Raw genomic sequence first — 18,058 nt, forward strand, 5'->3', positions numbered from 1 at the left:
GATTGACTGATTTTTCTTCTAGTGTCACCATGAGGTTGACATTTTGTGGTTTTTGGTAAAATGTCTTGACAACTATTGGATGGATGGCCAAGAAATGTGGTACAAATATTAATGGTGATTATATACTTTTCATCTAGAGCTATTATCAGGTCAAAGTTTTAATTTGTGCAATATTTTGGTTGATGACCAAATACCTGCAAAACAAATAATATTCCCATCAGTCTCAGCTATACTTTGTGTTTAGTGCTAATTAGCGAATGTTAGCATGCTAACATGCTAAACTAAAATGTGAACATGGTAAAAAGTATACGTGCTTAACATCAGCGTTAACATCGTCCTCACAGAGCTGCTTGCTTGGCTGTAGACTCTTGTTACCTTTGTTCAGATCAGACTTTCAGATTTAACCCTCCGCTACAGCGATCCTTAGAAATAGTCACTGTCTGTAAATATTGTCCTGAAAATTCCCAGACAGACAAGAATGGAGTCGACTCAATGGGAGACGGGGGTATTTTCCAGACACTTTCAATAACACAGACAATCTACTCTGGCAGGGAAGCACCTTGGTGACTTCCAACGTAAACCATTTCAATTGCGCTTGATCGTCCCGGTTCACTGCTTTCTAAGCTGAGACTGAGCTCTGTGTCGTTGTAAATACCCAACATCTGTGCATTTAACAGTGCAAACATTGTCTGGAGCCTGCATGTTTTCCAGTCCATCTCTCAAAACTGCTTATGATATATAAAGAGAAAGATTTGTTGGAGGTAAAAATATCTTTGAATCAGGTGAAGCGCTGCCCACTCTAGAGTGAATATAATCTATGGAGGTTTGGTGTTTCTCTTGTCATTCTTTTGCTGTTTGAAACAGTGTAGTGATTGCTGCAAAAACACATTTTTCCTTGGCAAAAACATCATTTGAATGACTTGCTGGAGATATTCTCTGGTGGGTTGTGTCAGTCCTCCCACTCAGACAAAATATCCCAGTGCTATTAAAATGGCTGCCGTCTTAGACAATCCCCAATGGACGTGAATCATGATGTGATGAATTCTGGGCCAAGAAGAAGTGTTTTACACTAGCAGCAGCTGGGAGAGACACTTCTTTTTACATGCACAGAGGAGGAGAGATTGAGAAAAGGCTTCCATTCATGGTGCTCTGGCTGTGTTGTAGTAGATATGGCATAGCTGTATAAGATCCTGCGGCTTGTGTCTTCACAGAGGCCTGTCAGCAAACATGCCGCCAGCGTCTGGCTGCAGGCCTGTTTGTCTCTGAGGCCACAATCTGCACGCATCACTCAAAGTAAAGCTCCTCCATTCAACAGGACAAGGACAGATTCAGTCCTACACAGCGCTGATATATTTGAACATGAACAATTGCTGCTTTTATCCACTTTGGATTCTGGATTTAAAACTGAACAACCTGATCTTAACTGGTCCTTGGCATTTTTATAATAAAAAACAGGGACACGCAGCTACAATACAGAAAAGAATATTTAGAGATGAATAGATACACTGGAACAATTTGATGTTCTGGCATTTTAGAACAAGAAAGAATTGTTACAATAATAAAGTCCTCACTCTTCACCATCTTTATTGCATTAAATCCAACATGCAACAGAATATAATAAGGTTTTCAACAATGTTTTAGCAATTATAACAGTTTTACATTACAGTTTCCCACTTTTTTCATTCACTCATACACAAGCACGCATTCATAACGACATAATTTGACATATTACCCTTACTATTTAACATAAAATGAGATATTTGAAGTTTGCTAATGTAACCACCAAGTGGTTTAAGAACAAGTGATAATTTGTATTTTTCTTATTATTCAACACATCCCATGAAAAGACCAAATAGTATGAACAAATTCTGTACCGTCCTGCTGCCATAAATACTAATTTTCACAGCTGGAAATAGTCCAGAACAAATGCACTATTTACTCCAATTTGAGTAACTTTTGCTAAAAACTACAGCTGGTTTAGGAAATAACTGTCTTTAAAAACAATTAACGAGATTTGTTGACAATAACAAAAATATAGAATATCTTATCCTTTAAATAAAACTGTAAAAACAAATCGTCTGCACATAACAATAAAACAAAGCAGAAAAACATGACAGAGACAACACGTGGCAACAAAACCCATTCAAAGCAATAAACCAGCATTCCAGAAATAAATGTTTATGAACACGGCACTTGAATTTGTTAAGGCAAAAAAAGAAAACTATATCTTTGTTACGAATTAAGGCATAACAAAAATCAAGAAAATCAGAGGATCTCACTAGGTTGATGTACAAAATGTGTAAACCTCTGCATTTATTTACAGTTAATGCAACACAAGTCTATAGCAGTTACAGTTAAAAACCTTTTGTTAGTCATCGAGTCCTTTTTGTTGATGCACAGTACAAGGAGAGATGTTTGCTGCAAAACTTCTACAGAATACTTGAAAAGGAAGATTTCAAACTCTGAAAAAGGGAAGAAAAAGAGGCATTAAAATATAGGCATCCAAATTGTAAACACACAAGACTTGATACAGCATCTCTCAAATGTAATCTGTTTTGCCCTTTTTCTCATATATTTTCTATTGTGTAGACATTCTTTAGTTTAACTAGATAAAGAATATGTCACATGCAGCGCTCATGTTCAACAGAAACACTCGAACATTACCTTGATACTCGACAGTTGCGTGTCTGAACATAAGTTCCTGTGTATGTGATATCACATCTCACTATGTTGTTGGTAAAGTCTGACTCCAGGACGTGGAAATTGGGATTGACAGTAACCTGAAAATCATCAGAAATAAAAACAGTTTGGCCAGCTCTGCAGGTAGGTTACTTAAATACATATTGCAAAAAAATAAAACAGTTGTTATAAAGTTGATGTGACATGTGTTACCTTCAAGATATAATTTCCAGGAGGTACGTCAGTGATGTCAATCCATTGACAGTCGATGTTGGCAGCGTACAGGTCATGGCATCCTGGACTCAGTCCCTGAAAACCCAATAACCCAAACACCCCCCTCAGTGTGGTTTAAAGCTTTTGCTCAGGCCCTTCATACGACTTTGACTTCTTTTTTCCTACAATTGCTGCAAATGTAGCAGATTTGAGTTTTAGTTATACAAACAGTTCTTTGGAAGCAAAACTGTTACAGGAAACCAGCACTAAGCAGTGCAAAGCCAGAATCACAGAACCCAGACAACAGATATAATAAATATTCCCATGTCTTCAGGATGTTTTTTTTATTTTATTGGCATACACTGGAATTTTAGTTAGAAAAACATTTCTCAGAAGTGGATTTGGAGGATTTGCAAAAAACTCCAAAACAAAAGTCACTGTGCAATTCAGAGCCTTGCTGCTACCTTCACTATGTTTTGTTTGACTAAATAATGAGAAATAAAGACTGTACATCTTTGAACTACCCACCAAATAGGGGAGATGCTGATCTACTGAATGGCAGGCAAAGTGAGACCAAAAATCAGGATGTTTCAGGCCTCTGCTGCCAAGATACAGTATTGATTTTGACCTTTTTAGAAAAAATTAGTCCCTCATAAGTCCCCAATCTTTATTGACAATTTGTCCACACTACATTATAAACGTCTACAGTATATTACATCTCTTCTCAAATGTAAAGCTACTGTTCACCAGCCCAGACCTTAAGACTTAATGACTGCTGCCCTGGTATCACAGTTCTAGATGGCCATCTCCTGGGACCTGGTATGTCTGTGTAAGGCGACTTATAAGATGTAAAAAACAGTAACACACAGTAACAACAATGATTTATTTTGACCAAGACATAAGTCTTCCTATAAATTCAAAACAAACCAAATCAAAGTTGACTTTATTTTTAGTCAGTCTGGGTGATTCATTCTTTTTCTCTCCTCATAGGCTTCCTACTATCTGGTATATTCTGTATTTTCTGTAATGTATTTTATGAGCTGCTGAGTGCTTGAAATGTCTCTATTCAGGACTGATCCTGGATCAAGGCTAGATAGTCTATAACAATACCCCACAGGTAAACACTAAACTGGGGAGGACTGACTTCCAAGACATTGTACCATATAACCATGTAACTTTTAACTTTGTACAGTTAGATGTATCTGTGATTGTTTCTGATTCTTCTCTCCTAGTTTCCTCAGTTCTTGATCTCAGTGAGACTATCTAATTAATTAAAGGTTAAACAACATTTACTTTAAATACTGTATACGTTTATATTACCTGTGTATGAGATGTACAGGCGTAGCGCCGCCGGAATCCGGGTTCACAGCCCGTGTCCTCCAGACAAAAACTGGCCTTGTGTCCCTCGGCCACTTTACGTCCACTGACGACATCCAGCAGGTCGTAGTTACTGAAGGCATCCATGCTGTGGTAGTGTCTGAGGGGGTAGAACAGAATAGATTGGAAAAAGAATAAGAGCTTCTTACTTGTGCCATGGCCAAAACATGGTTCAGGGATGCCTTTAAACCCAAAATTATTTGTTTTGTGAATTTTGAGAGTTTAATGTTTTTATCTGATTTTTATCAGAGTAAGGTCATTTCACTTTTAGGCTGAATAAACTTACTGGTGACAGCTGTGCCAGTCCCACTGGTATCTCGGCTTGACAGGAAGGAAGTCAGTGGTGCCTTGGTTCTTCACTTTTTGGGGGAATCGCAGGAGGACTCTGAAGTCGATGTCTCTCACGGCAGGTCCATAAGCTGACCTTGGATGGATCACAGGGGAAACGGGCATAAGTTGCATTGCAAAGTGCTACTGGCGGATATCCCGTGGGCTGGTTTTCAGAGAGCAAAGGGTTTTTTCCATTGTGCTCAAGGCTTTAGGGAAAACCAACCCAGAACAACACACAGCTTTTGTAACTCTATCAACAGAACAGTTTTCCTGCCACACTGAAAATGTATACACACATTAGTGAAAGTTATGTGTGAACCAAAATAAATCAAATTAACCTTCAATGAGCAGTCAGAACAAAGGAAATACCTGTGTGTTGAGTGTGTGTGTGTGTGTGTGTGTGTGTGTGTGTGCATGTGTGTGTGTGTGTATGTGTGTCTGCGTGTCTGTGTCTGCTTCAGTGTCTATGTGCTGAGGAAGTGAATCACTTTTGGCACCACAGATTACCTGGCTAGACAGTTCTCCTCAGCTGCACAGCGAAGCGCAAACATCTGCATGCGCTGGACATATGCACCTGCTTGGATAGCATATGGGTCTGGCACAAGGTCTGGCAGTCCTGGAAGAGGAGAGTAAAGGAACAATCCAATTTGTTTTGATATTCTGAGATCTTAATGTTGTCAGTTTATGTGTGCTCAGAATAATTCAGTGAAATAGGCTGTGTCCAGGCTGAAAATAGAGCAGCTGTTTTTTGGCTAAATTCAAAGTGTTTTACATTCCTGAGCAGTCAGTCTGAGATCCAAAACCCAAATGAGATGTTTTCCCTTCCCGTCATTCAGTTTTTTTTTCTGCTCAGTGAGTGAGACATGACACTGTGCACACTTCCTTTAAAATATTCATAAAAGCTGATTTAAAACGTCATACATTTAAATCCATGCAAATTAAGAAGGCCATATTCACTCCATGTGTTTAGGACATAAACTTACCATTTTGGAAATATCTTGTTCCATATCCTGTGCCAGGCGGACGGTGCGTGCGGGCCACTGACCTCCCTCTTGTGGGATACGAGTTGTAAAAAACAGAATTCCTGTGGTTTTTTAACGGATTTCGAGGGTCGTCGTTAATCATGTCTTCTCCATTACCGTTTGCCTCGTTTGAACCATCATCACTAAGTGCAGAGGATGGAGCACGGGCCTCAGATTCCCTTTCCAGAGCTCTGGGATGTGCTGAGACGGATTGATCTGTCTGCGCGTGTTGCCTGGAAACAGTCATCGCCTCTGGCACAGCGCGTAACTGTTGGTATTGCGCACCGGGCCCTGGTTCTCCTCCTCTGTTGTGCAGTGCAGTGGCATCCATATTGACACGTTCTATACTGCCTGGAAAATCGGCATTGATGGTGTTGGTGTGTTCAGGGTTAAAGTGTTGTGCCCCTGACGCACGACTGTTAAAAGGCGCATACTGTCTAACATCGCGTCCTAACGCAGTAGATCCCGGCTCTACACGGTGATCAGTCCTGAACTGTCTGGACTCAGCCTGTCCGGGTCTTACAAGCGTGGCTCCTCTGTGCGCTCCCGGCATTTGGCTCCTGGTGCCATCCCTCCTGCCGCTAACATAAACCCTCGACTGGCTTCTGGACCGAACCGGAGCATGGTACTCTGACCCAGTGCTCATTAAACTATAAACCTGCCCGTTGTTCTCCCACTGAATCCGGTGCCGCCAGGGCCCAGCTGTGCGCTGCTGCTGCCCAAAGATGAGGGAAAGTTGTCCATGGAAAAGGTATAAAAAGAAGAGTGACCATTTTGCCATGGCAATAAAACTAGACAAAAAAAAATCCCTTCTGTAAGTCAAAGATAAATCAGAGACATGAATTGCGCTCACAGATGTTGCTTTGTGGAAAGTGGATGAAAAGCAGGAGTGCGCTCTCAGTTCCAGCTCTTACACAGAACAACATATCAGTTCTCAGGGGGACTGACAATTGGAGAGGAGAGGAGGGCTGGAGCCTTTTTTTCTGCTCATTTATCGAATTCAGCCCAGTTTCTTATGCAAAGTCAAACTTTCTAGCAAGAATATTTAACCCATGCATCGCCGTGGCTGTTACACAAGACTTACACGAGGACGTTTGCTTAGTAAACTTTACGCACAGGTGTTAACTGAAGTCATCTAAAACACAAGTTGCCTGTTTTTGATTTCACTTACACATCAGTTACTCCTAAAAAAATATTAAGAAAATATAGCTAGAGAATTGTTGTATTAAAATGTCTTTAGAAAACAAAAAAAAAATATGAATATTTAGTTTCCATGTCATTCAAGTGCCAACACGACCAGTTTATCAATAGTTTTTAACCAAATCTACAAACATTGTGCAACAACTTTGGAGAAGCTGCACGACTTTGCTTCTGGCCTCATGCAGAACTAAACCTCCACCACACGGCGGCAGGATGCATCTACATGTGTCACCAGGTGACCATCCTGCACACACTGATGCTCTGAGAAACCTGATCTGCCTGAGACAAGCTATATTATCAACTTAATAAATACTTTGGCTACATTTCATATTAGCAAATACCATGGTTAAGCAATGTTGTTATTATAATAATAATAATAAAAAAATAATTCAACCAAATATGCAAACAATTATTTCTAGAAGCAGTTAAACTTACAAATGTATTTTACATCCTTAAGATCCTTTATTATTATTATTATTATTATTATTATTATTATTATTATTATTATTAATTTATTTTTAAAATTTTGAGCAAGAAGTACTCAGATCCTTTACTTAATACCACATGTGTTACAAGTAACAGTCATGCATTTAAAATCTTAGTTAAATAAAAGTGCATTAGATTGATATATATATTATTGATATAAATATACTTAACATACTAAAAGTAAACGTACTCATTATGCAGTATGGCTCATTTCAGGAAAAAACATTATATTACTAAATTATAATTACTGATGCATTAATCACGTCACTTCAATGTTTCAGATAGTAGGCTAAAGGAACTTATTTCAATTACTTTACTGCAAGGCATCTTAATCTGTAATTATATATCATCATTTCTTAGTTGAAATATATTTTGAATTAATAATCTGAATCTGTAAAGTTTGTTTGTTTGTGTCTGTTTATTTATTGAGGAAGGGGCAAAGCATATCAATACACATGTGAATGTCCAACATGTGAATGTGCCAGATTTAGCCATACATACAAGTTGCAGTCTCACCCTGGCAGATTGATGGTATAACAACATACAGGAGTGCAAAAACACATAAGCATAGATACATAAACACATAACAGCACATAACACAGATCCATAAGAAAACAAACACATAAGCACAGACAAAATCACATAAGTAACTAGTAACTAATTTTATCAAATACACGTAGTGGAGTAGAAGGATAGAGCGGCATGACATGGAAATACCCAAGTAAAGTACATGTACCTCATGTGTTAAAAAAGGGAAGGGGCCCACTGAGGCTGCATATGTATGGAGCCATTAAGTACTAAAATGAATGACGTTGCCTATGTTACTTTGTTGCCCAATGTGGCTTTAACATATAACTAAAGATTAATATTAACATCACTGTGTATTCTGTTCAGGTTGGGGACTTAGGTTGTTTGATACCCACTATGAGTCAGGCAGAGCTCAGTAGGCCTATGTTTCACCTCTTACATGAAGTGCCGTGGTGTGCATTTCCTCAGCCAAATAGGGCATCAGGATGGTGAGCCTATTCTAGTCAAAAGATATTCTTAGTCAAAGAAACCTTCCCCCTAGTCCGAAGTACAGCTCCGCCCCTCTCTCTGCTGCTGTCCAGATTTATAAGAGCCACAGATCCTGAGCACTGGTTTGGCACGAGACTTCCCGAGCAGGACATTTAAACCACAATATTTAGCCAGTAAGTATAAACGTTAAATTTAGTCTTTCATGTATGTCTGACCTGAAAGTAAACAAATCACAACAAATGTTGCCACAAAAACTAATCTTTACTGTAAACTAGGAGTGCTTGTAAATAAAATAAAGTTTCTGGTTGTTTTCATGGTACACCTACAGCAGCAGCAGCAGCAGCAGCAGCTCTTTCCCCGAGTGAAAGACTAATTCTTTTACGCTTTGAATATATCTTATCCCATGAATCTAGGTATCCAGGGCTGCTCACAGCTTTGCTTCTTGTGAGATTTAACGAAGATGATGGTCTTAAAATGGTTTTACCACAAGAAAACTTCCCCACAAGGAATACACCTGTTGTCTTCCCCTGAGGCCTCACACTGCCAGTCTGAGGAGTTTACAACTAAATGATTTATCCAGAGGGTTTACCACAGATCATGGGGAGACAATGCAGGTGAGATGCCGACAAAATGTGTGAGAAAATATTTTTAAATGATTAAACTCTGTTGTCCCATTATGTGGACATTTAGTTCCTCCTGAAAGCAATAATTCTATGGAGCGATTATATAAAACTGAATAGATTCTACAGTGTAACCTGAGTTAAAATAGAAGTGTCTAATAAATGATGAATCGTATGTTATTTGACGACTGTAGGAGTGCAGATCATCAGGTTTCTTGTAACACGTGTTGCTTGTCGTTGATTAACCTTTGCCAAAACCAGCGTGGTCAGCTGTCCTCACGTTTCAGCTTTGAGCATCGCGCTGCTGTATCTATCTTCACGTTTTGGTTGATCTACACTGAGAGCACTTATTATGTGAGCTATTAAAAACTGTCTAACCATTTGACCCTTAACCCAGACTTAAATGTTAATACCTTTTGATGTTAAGGGGTTATCTTGGCCTTTAAGCTTTGCTGGGTGTGACTGCTGGCTACTTCTGTTTGAAAACTTTTTGAATATATTTTTCTTTGACCAAAGATCTCCACAGTTACAGAAAGGAAGAAAAACATAAAGGATCAGGGCAACAAGAGTAATTTTATGTTTTTTTTCTTTCTTTCTTGGAACTGGATAAGAATCTTATTTTAGGATTTAGCAGCAAAATATAGCTGGAACAAGATAAATCTATATGTAGCCATTGGTTGCATATATTTCCTGACCCAATCTAAATCATAAGTAATTTGTGTATTTGTTTTTTTAGTATGGATTTTTTGACTAAACTTTATTATTTGAGTTATTTATCAGAGACAGCACACATTATTAAAACCAATGTGATGTAAATGAGTCACATTTATTCAAAAGACTGCTTTTTATTTACAGAAACCTAATGACAACATAGATCAGTGTTGCACATATAATTAGAAGTTTAAAAACTTGTGGTAGTTCTTAATGCTTATTATATGTGATATTTAGTTTTGTTTTATGTTTGTGAATGGTTACATGGGTTACCTGCTTCTTTCTTTAAATATGTTTTACAAATATTTCAATTAAAGAGGATATACAACACAGGAAAAAAAAGAACACCTTTAGGAACCGTTGCAACATTAACAAAGCTACTTCTGGTAACAAAAAAAAACTGGTGGAAAAACAACAAGAACAAGATGACTTCTATTGATGTTTAATGTTGACACTGCAGATAAAAGTAAACGTCTATCTCTTAGCAAAAAAATCCCTCTCAAGATGCAGGGTGTTGGGGCCTTCTTCTTCTTATTACAGTGAATACGAATATGTTTTCTGGCTGTAATTAAGCCGTAAGAGAGGACAGCAGAGACGCTGTTGTTGTGTATTTGCTCCTCTATTGGCAGGATGAACTAGCATCATGTCATTTATTTCTCTGTAATGGGTTTTATGTCACTGCATCCAAACAGGATCAAGTATCAGGTATCTAATCACCCACTTTGTGACCTGAATCAATGATTAAGCACGGGGCCAACCTGTTCCTGTATCTCTATTTAGCGTTCATAAACAGTGTACTCATACTTAATAAAAGGTTAATAACACACTATAATGTGGTTGTCAGCACATAAGTGGAGGCTGCTATAATAGTGTAAACAGAATGACGAAATAGTTAAATACTGACGTAAAATACAAAATATGTCTTAATAGGAGAAATTAGGATTGTTGACAAATACTGTACATTAATAAGCAGTTAAAATGTCTGTACTGTGTCATATGTGTCTTCACATTGATATTGTATTGCATTATAAACAAAAGCAAACAAACAAACAAACAAACAAATAAATAAATAAATAAATAAATAAGCGTTAAAATGCCCTTCACTACATAATAGTGTTTATCATTTTTTTTAATGTTATTATACAGCTTATAAATGCTAAATAGGGGGACTTCAGTTGTTCACATATGTTTAGTCACGGCGAGGTCATTTCTTCACTGGCAAAACCACAACTGTTCACATGCATCAGGGGTCCTCACTTATTCACACAATGGGTCTGCACAGCATGTGACAGCCGCTCATCTCGTGTCTCTGCCTCTCCACCTAAATATGGACGCCCTGGCTGTTCTTTCAGGGTTGCCATGGCGGTGGGTGACGTGGGAGCACAAGGTTCTCACCTTACCCACCCGGTGGTGGCGCATAGGGCCCGGCCCCTGAGTCAGATCAGGCGGTGGAGCGTCGAGTGGATGTGTGGCAATCAGCAATTGGCTGACCACTCAGTAAATATATTCCCCTGACAGCCCAGACTCCTAAATATACCCTGACAGACCAGCTACACTCTGCTCCAGACCAACTGTTGGCATGTAAAGACCTCCAGAAACGTATCACAAGACCCTAACCCACCCCTCTTCCCCCCCCCCCCCTCCCCACAACACACCCTCTGTGGCTCTGCCAGAGAAATGTGTAGTGTGCATGAACAGAAGGAAAGATTCAGAAAAGCCTATATGACACTAAAGATTTAATAAATGCTCGGACTATAAATCCTTTGAATTGTTAGTCATCATTGCCGGTCAGACACAAGTCACTTGTTTTATGGTTCATGCTGTGTAGTCAGCTGCAGATAGGACTGACAACCCTCAAGGTGACTGTATAATTCACTGGCTTTTGACATTGAAATATCAATGAAAGTGACAATGTACTGCGCACCCTCATTTCTGTGCAGACAGTATCGGCTGAGGGTAAAGCCATGTGGGTGACCTTTGAAAGGACATTTGATCTTTTGGAGAAGTGGTAAAGCACTTTCAATCCATGTCTATAATGTTGATGACAGTAATTGAAAAAAATATTGTTTACTAAGTGGTCGTCAAGACAGAGATATTGCTCATTTATTGCAAAGCCATAGGCTAGAATATATAAAGTATGTTTTAATGTTATTGGGTGTGTTTTCAGCACAGCAGGGGAGCATAATAGGCCTTCAACCACTATGCTGCTGACTCTTAATGGATACAATTGAAAAGAGAATTTCCCCAACAAAGTTTACAGAAATAGAACGCAGATATTTTTATTTAGTGCTTTGGAGGTGGACGTTGTGTCCTGATAAGTGTTCCCCATCAGTTGACAATGACCTTTTTAACTTAGCTTATTTATTATTACACTCAATGCTTTATTGGACAGATGACAGTGTGGAAGCAGACTGGAAATGGGGGGGAGAGAGGGGTATGACATGCAACATGGTACCACAGCTGGAATCGAATCAGGGATGTTGGGGTTATATGGCAGGTGCCCTGGGCACTCTGGAGAAAATTAATCTTTATGTTAATTTTAGGTCAAGGTAATTATGTGTCATTTTCATATATATATATATATATATATATATATATATATATATATTTTTAGTATAATTAGTATAATATTTACGTTCAAAGTTATAGTATGTAATGTTAAAGAGCCCTCATACATGGGTAGGGTTTGGCATTACAAACCAGTTCCAGCCACTTACAGTAAGGGGAAGATTAAAAATAGAGTGCCTTTAATGAACATGGGTGAGTAAAACACACAAATTCATACAATATTGGCACAGTTGCCTCCCTCAGGGTGTGTTGACACACACACACATGCTCATTATGTTATTTGTATAATGTATATATCCTGTTTAAAATTACAGTTAAGTGGTGATTAAATCAAATCACCTTTATTTATTCTTCTTTCGTTTTCCTTCCTGTAAACTGCAATAGTTTATCTATTGTCTTTTAGGGGACAACATTCTCTAGGATTCAGTTTGCAGGCCACTTTTATTGAGTCTGTAAATCTAATGTAGGTGATAAGAAGTCTCATTTAAGAGCTGCAGGATGTTATCAGTTATCCTCAAACGTACTTAAATGTTTGTGCTGAGAAACGTGAGCTTTGTGATTCTGAACAGGACCTTAATGGGAGTTACATGGGTGTGTGTGCGTGTGTGTGTGCGTGTCTGTGTGTGTGTGTGTGTGTGTGTTTGTGTGTTAAATGAAAAACAGGAAACACAAATTGGATTCAGTCATTTCATTTAGTTGCGAGACACAGCTCCTTCCTCCCAGTGGGGATTTTATACACGATCAGAGTTGAGATCTGTCCCTGATGTAAAACACTGGGCAATCCAGAGGTGTCTTAACTTAAAATAAAATAAAATAATAAAAAAGTTACACAGGACTATACAAAACACAGCACTTCTGCCATTAGTTCCTAATAAGGATTCACTATTTACAAATCAGGCTAGAAGTACAGAAGTGGTGTTACACATTTACACAAAATAATATTTACAAGTCTATACACGAATCCACTGTTATCCCCGTCCTGCTGTAGAGAGAGAAAGGAGAGAAGTTACTCACACTGCCACTGTCACAGTCAGTGAAAGTCTATAGGATGATATATATAAAAAGAATTATGTACCTATAAGTTGTTCAGCAGGGAGTTCTGAACACTTTCATACACTTTGTTGTAGATATTGTCTTTTGATGTCATCCCATCAAGGTACTCTGTACAGAAAAACACAAATCAGAAGTGATGCCAACAGTTAGCAGTTAAAGCTTTATTTTCAAAGGAGAGATTGAAATATTAATAATATTATACAGAGCAATGTGGGCACATGAAGGGTCATTTATATTTATTTCAGATGGGAAGAATTAGCTCAACATACCTATTTTGACACAGTTGTTCTCCATCTCTTTCCTGTGTTTCAAGTACATGGGCCAGACGTGGCCGTCAAACAGGCCAGGGGGGTCAGGGAGTGTGTATGTCCTTGTACTGTAGAAACATAACCAATCGAGTCATTTTATAGCCTGTCATTTGTCCAACACTTCAGTGGAATCACTGTGAGAGCTTGTTACCTTCTCCTCCTTTTGCACTCCTCATAAGGAATGGAAATGTAGAAACATTTGTCATAGATGTCAATTAGAGGCCTGCAGAGGGGGATCAAGGCTCAGATTAGTGAAAAGCTTTAGAGGTCAAGAGGCCTATAGGTTATATTTGAGAGCATGTGTAGGAAAAACGTTTAACATGGCCAGCGACTGACTTGTAATTGTAGATGAGGAACCCCTCCACAACGAGAATATGGATCCCCTCCTCCGATTCACATTCCTCAGCTTCAGGTGACAGGCTCACTCCGTGTGAGCGGGCAAACTTGATCGGGTTCTCCTGCCAGCCTTTCACAGTGTGGACCATAGCCTCCATGTCCATGGCGCTGATCACTGATACAGAACAAGGAGAGGGGAGAGAAGAGCAGGTTTCATCACACATTCAACCAACAGTCCTTACCATTAGTCAAAGTTAATGAATGTTTGTAGCATTTACAGAATAGATGACAGAATATCACAAAGTTTAGGTTTGATTGGTTACCAAACTACGGAAATGTGCAGGAAAGAAAAAGTACATTACTGCATGGTTTTCCTACGCAAAATCCATTCTTACCATCCCACTGTCTAAAGCCGTCCTTCCCGACTTCTATTTGATCGGGTTTCTGAAATAACAGTCACCAATAAAACATTGCTGCAACCTAGTAACAAGTCGGAGCTGATCACACCTGGACAGGACAGGCCAAGGACTCGTCTCCACCAAAAGTAGCGCATGGTGACATTTTTTGGTGCGGTTTTTAATGTTGCGCTTGCAAAATATCAGTTTCAATACCTTAGGACAAAGCTTTCTCTAAATAACTTCTTTTAAAATGTTTTAAATGCAGGAAGGTCGTAATGCCTGCTTTTATATCACTTTGATGAAAGTGTTTTAAAGATGGAAGCTAGCTTGTTTAGCAAACTGTCTCAGATTATCTGTAGGCTCTTGCGATTTCGGAAATTGCGGCCCTCGAAGACACCCTCGATGTTTTGCTATAGCATTATAACATGAGATATAAGTGGACAAATGACATCAAGTCATTTTGATTTAAAAAAAAAATCGTGATCGGTTGTCAATCAACCTTTACGGGCCCAGAATGCAGCACAAAATGATGGTGGTGGGAGAGATACAATCTTCTGGCTTATTTTGGGCCAAATGAGGTTAATAATTAAGCAAAAGGTTGGTTGCAGAATGTGCAACATGATTGGACAAAGTCTGACTTTAAGTGGGGACGCTCAGCCCTTTGATTGGCTGTCCAGGAGACAATCAGCCAGATTAATTACTAGGCTACTGTGATGAAAGCACATCTGCAAGTCAGACTGGTGGTTTAATTCTGAGCACAAAATGTCAAAACAGTTACAATAACTCCACATTAATACATTAAAATAATTACTGCAGCTTTAAACTGAACATATAGTGATTTAAAGTTGAAAATAATTGTGAATTTAATTCAGCTTACCCTAAAAAAGTCATCCTGATGCACCACACAACAGTTGGGTAATGTCTTTAGAAGTTTATTTGTCAAAGTTGTCTTCCCACCGTTGGTCACTCTGAAATTAAGATGAATTTCATTCCACAGATGTGAGTTACATTTTAAGTTTCATCAAAAGACAAGCAGAAGTAGGTAAATAAATTAAATGACACTTACCCTCCAATGCCAATGATGAACTTCATTTTCTATGATTTGTGTATCGGTCACCTATGGAATTCAGTAAATAAAAGAAGGGAACCCACCCAAAGCAAACAGTCTATAAAAGGCTTCTTGAAAAAAGCTTTTCCTTCTCTTCTGCACAGACGTTCCCTCCTTTTACTACTTCATTGATAGACAATCTCCTTGCGAGACATATAAAGGATTTCGCTGCAGCGTCACAGCCTCTCAAACCAATCGGCCTCCTTTTCCCTTAGCCAATAGGCTGTCACTTTACAACCGCACTACACAGAACCAATGGGAGGAGGACTTTGGAGCCTCACAGTTGCATGAAAGTAGATCCCAAATGTTAAACCTGCTGTCAGGGTCCGTGAACACTGGTCAACCACATGCAGGACAAATCCCCACACCCAACAGATAGAAGATAAAAAATAATAAAGAAATGGTGATGGGGGCAAAGCTGTGAAACACAAAATGAAATCTCTCTTTGTAAAGAGTCACAGTCACATGTGGAGTCTCAGACAGAAAGCTACTGTAGACTGGTGATGCTGATATTTTAGAGCTTGTAAAATCTTTATTCTTAATTTGAGATTAATTTGATTTAAAGAACTTTTTAGAAATTGTACAAATCTTAAATTGTTAGTAAAACATGTGTGCAGATGTGATTTATCATAAGAGTTTGTATCTTAGAAAAGGCAATGCGTGGAGAGGAGGCAAGGGCTGCAAATTACACACTCATTGACCTTTACTGTAATACATGACAGTATGAAGTATGAAAGTTGCAACCTCTTACTGAAACATGTCTATCACAATTAAGAGAGAAACCTCATTATTTGGGGTTTTTAGAGGAAAAGTTTTCCATTCTTAGACAGATCAGGGAGGGTAAAAACCAGAAGCCCTATATTTAGTCGGCTGTGTGTCTGCCTGTTGCGTCGCGCATATTTGTGATGTAACCAACTAAACTACATGGCCGCCAGCCATATGCACACAGGGTCTCGAGTCACGGCTATAGGTCTGATAACGGATCTACTGTATGCTTTTGAACTTAAGCTTATCAGTCCTGTTTGTCACACACTTCCAGATGTGTGCAGTCTAACCTTGTGTTTATTATGTTCCTGCAGTATTTTGAACAAATCTTTTGAATCTATCTCTGTAATTTTAAGTGGGGAAGAGGTGGAGTCCCAGCTATATCAGAGCACATGGTCATGTTGAGGGCTTCATGTTTCACTGCCATGACTATCCCAATGCAGAAGAGATGCCTGTTGACACCTTGTGATAATATTTCTTTTACCTCTTCTATCAAAGTTATTGGCAGCTTTGACATGTTGAAGCAGTCTGTTAGTTAACAGAAATTGCTGCATTCTGGGTAAGACTTTAGGGTTTACAAAACTGTCCCATATAGGCTCATACATTCTGTTGGGCACTAAGCCACAACATGGTCAAAACCATGTGAAGCATGTGGTGTACATACTTTTTTCCTTCTTAGACAGACAAACCTGATATCCCCTATTCAATTTATAACATCTTTTTAGGATTATGTCAAATTACCAACATTTTCAGGATTAAAACGGCTTTGGGAATCAGATACTTAGATGAGAAGATCCATACCACCCTCAGACATGAAAGTGGTATTGATCTTTTCATGTAACTTTCAACCAGTAAGCAAATATGCCTAATACTTTCTTGTTTTAATCCGTTATAACCTCAAATTTAGCAAACAGACCCCTTTTCCATTTTAATTTTCATGCTGAAATATTTATTTTATATTACTATAGTCTAAGAGACATAGAGAAGAAGCAATGTCATTTTACTGGACTAAGGTCTCTTTTTCAAATCTGAAACAAAGATTTGTTAATTGTCTACATGACTGAATTTGCATAATAGACTATAAAAGTCAATGGTAAAAAGGTAAAGGAACATGCAGGACAAATTACAGTTTATTATGGGTTATGTAATGTGCTACCCTGTGATCACAGTATCCTAACATGTAAAAATGAAGGAGGGTCACCTCAGGAGAATTATGTCCAAATGACCCCTATAAAGAACAACAGTCAGGTGACGCAAAGAACATTGACACACTCATAAATCATAATTATGCCCCTTAATAACTCATAAGTAACTGCCTGTAAAAAACATTCCGGACCAAACTGGAATATATTTAGTGGCAATAAAAAAGATGAACCTATGAGCTGTAATGTTCATCTGTTCTGTATGAGAAGTCAAGGTTGGATACCAAAGTGACAAAGGCTTGTTTTAGTTCATTCATTTATTTTTTTTTACAAACAATAAATGGCACAATTTCATAAATAACACTTTTAGCAATTAATTTGTCTTTCTCTTTAAATATATTTAATTTAATTTGTAACAATATATGTTTTCCATCTTGTAAAGTACCTTTTAAAACATGATGGCAAATGACAAAAACAAATGAGACAGAAGGATATAAACAAGCATGCCAACTGCATATCAACTCTGGAAAACTTAAAGCCTGTAACACATGTTTGCATCATACCGTAGGTCTAAACAGAACAATATCATTGCACATTATTTTTCAGTAAACGACCATTAAACCAAACAATACCCATGCCACTCATATCAAAAACCAAATATCTGTGCAAACACCTCTCTCAAAAATATCTATACAAGTATGTACACGTTGAAATGGACAATATTC

At 38.4% G+C, this 18,058-nt stretch overlaps 2 protein-coding genes across 4 annotated transcripts; both read right to left on the reverse strand.

The window, feature by feature from the left end:
• Positions 1-1,559: 1,559 nt before the first annotated feature.
• Positions 1,560-6,536, reverse strand: loxl5b (lysyl oxidase-like 5b). Its single transcript, XM_028593628.1, has 7 exons — positions 5,583-6,536; positions 5,107-5,215; positions 4,556-4,693; positions 4,213-4,369; positions 2,893-2,988; positions 2,665-2,780; positions 1,560-2,462 (listed from the first exon to the last, which is right to left on the reverse strand). Exons 1-7 carry the CDS (start codon positions 6,400-6,402, stop codon positions 2,456-2,458), a joined length of 1,443 nt encoding a protein of 480 aa, XP_028449429.1. The 5' UTR covers positions 6,403-6,536; the 3' UTR covers positions 1,560-2,455.
• Positions 6,537-12,896: 6,360 nt separating this feature from the next.
• LOC114565064 (nicotinamide riboside kinase 2) lies at positions 12,897-15,538 on the reverse strand. 3 transcript variants are annotated; one of them, XM_028592891.1, is made up of 8 exons: positions 15,385-15,538; positions 15,196-15,286; positions 14,316-14,364; positions 13,921-14,095; positions 13,736-13,807; positions 13,546-13,652; positions 13,299-13,384; positions 12,897-13,202 (listed from the first exon to the last, which is right to left on the reverse strand). In XM_028592891.1, the coding sequence occupies exons 1-7, from the start codon at positions 15,408-15,410 to the stop codon at positions 13,299-13,301; spliced, it is 606 nt and encodes a 201-aa protein (XP_028448692.1). In that variant the 5' UTR covers positions 15,411-15,538; the 3' UTR covers positions 12,897-13,202. The 3 variants fall into 3 exon arrangements, with proteins under 3 accessions (XP_028448692.1, XP_028448691.1, XP_028448694.1); XM_028592890.1 differs by having other exon boundaries at positions 12,897-13,205; XM_028592893.1 differs by lacking the exons at positions 14,316-14,364; positions 15,385-15,538 and having other exon boundaries at positions 12,897-13,205; positions 15,196-15,284.
• Between the last annotated feature and the right edge of the window lie 2,520 nt (positions 15,539-18,058).

This window comes from Perca flavescens, chromosome 12 (genome assembly GCF_004354835.1).
Source record: "Perca flavescens isolate YP-PL-M2 chromosome 12, PFLA_1.0, whole genome shotgun sequence".
NCBI lineage: Eukaryota > Metazoa > Chordata > Actinopteri > Perciformes > Percidae > Perca > Perca flavescens.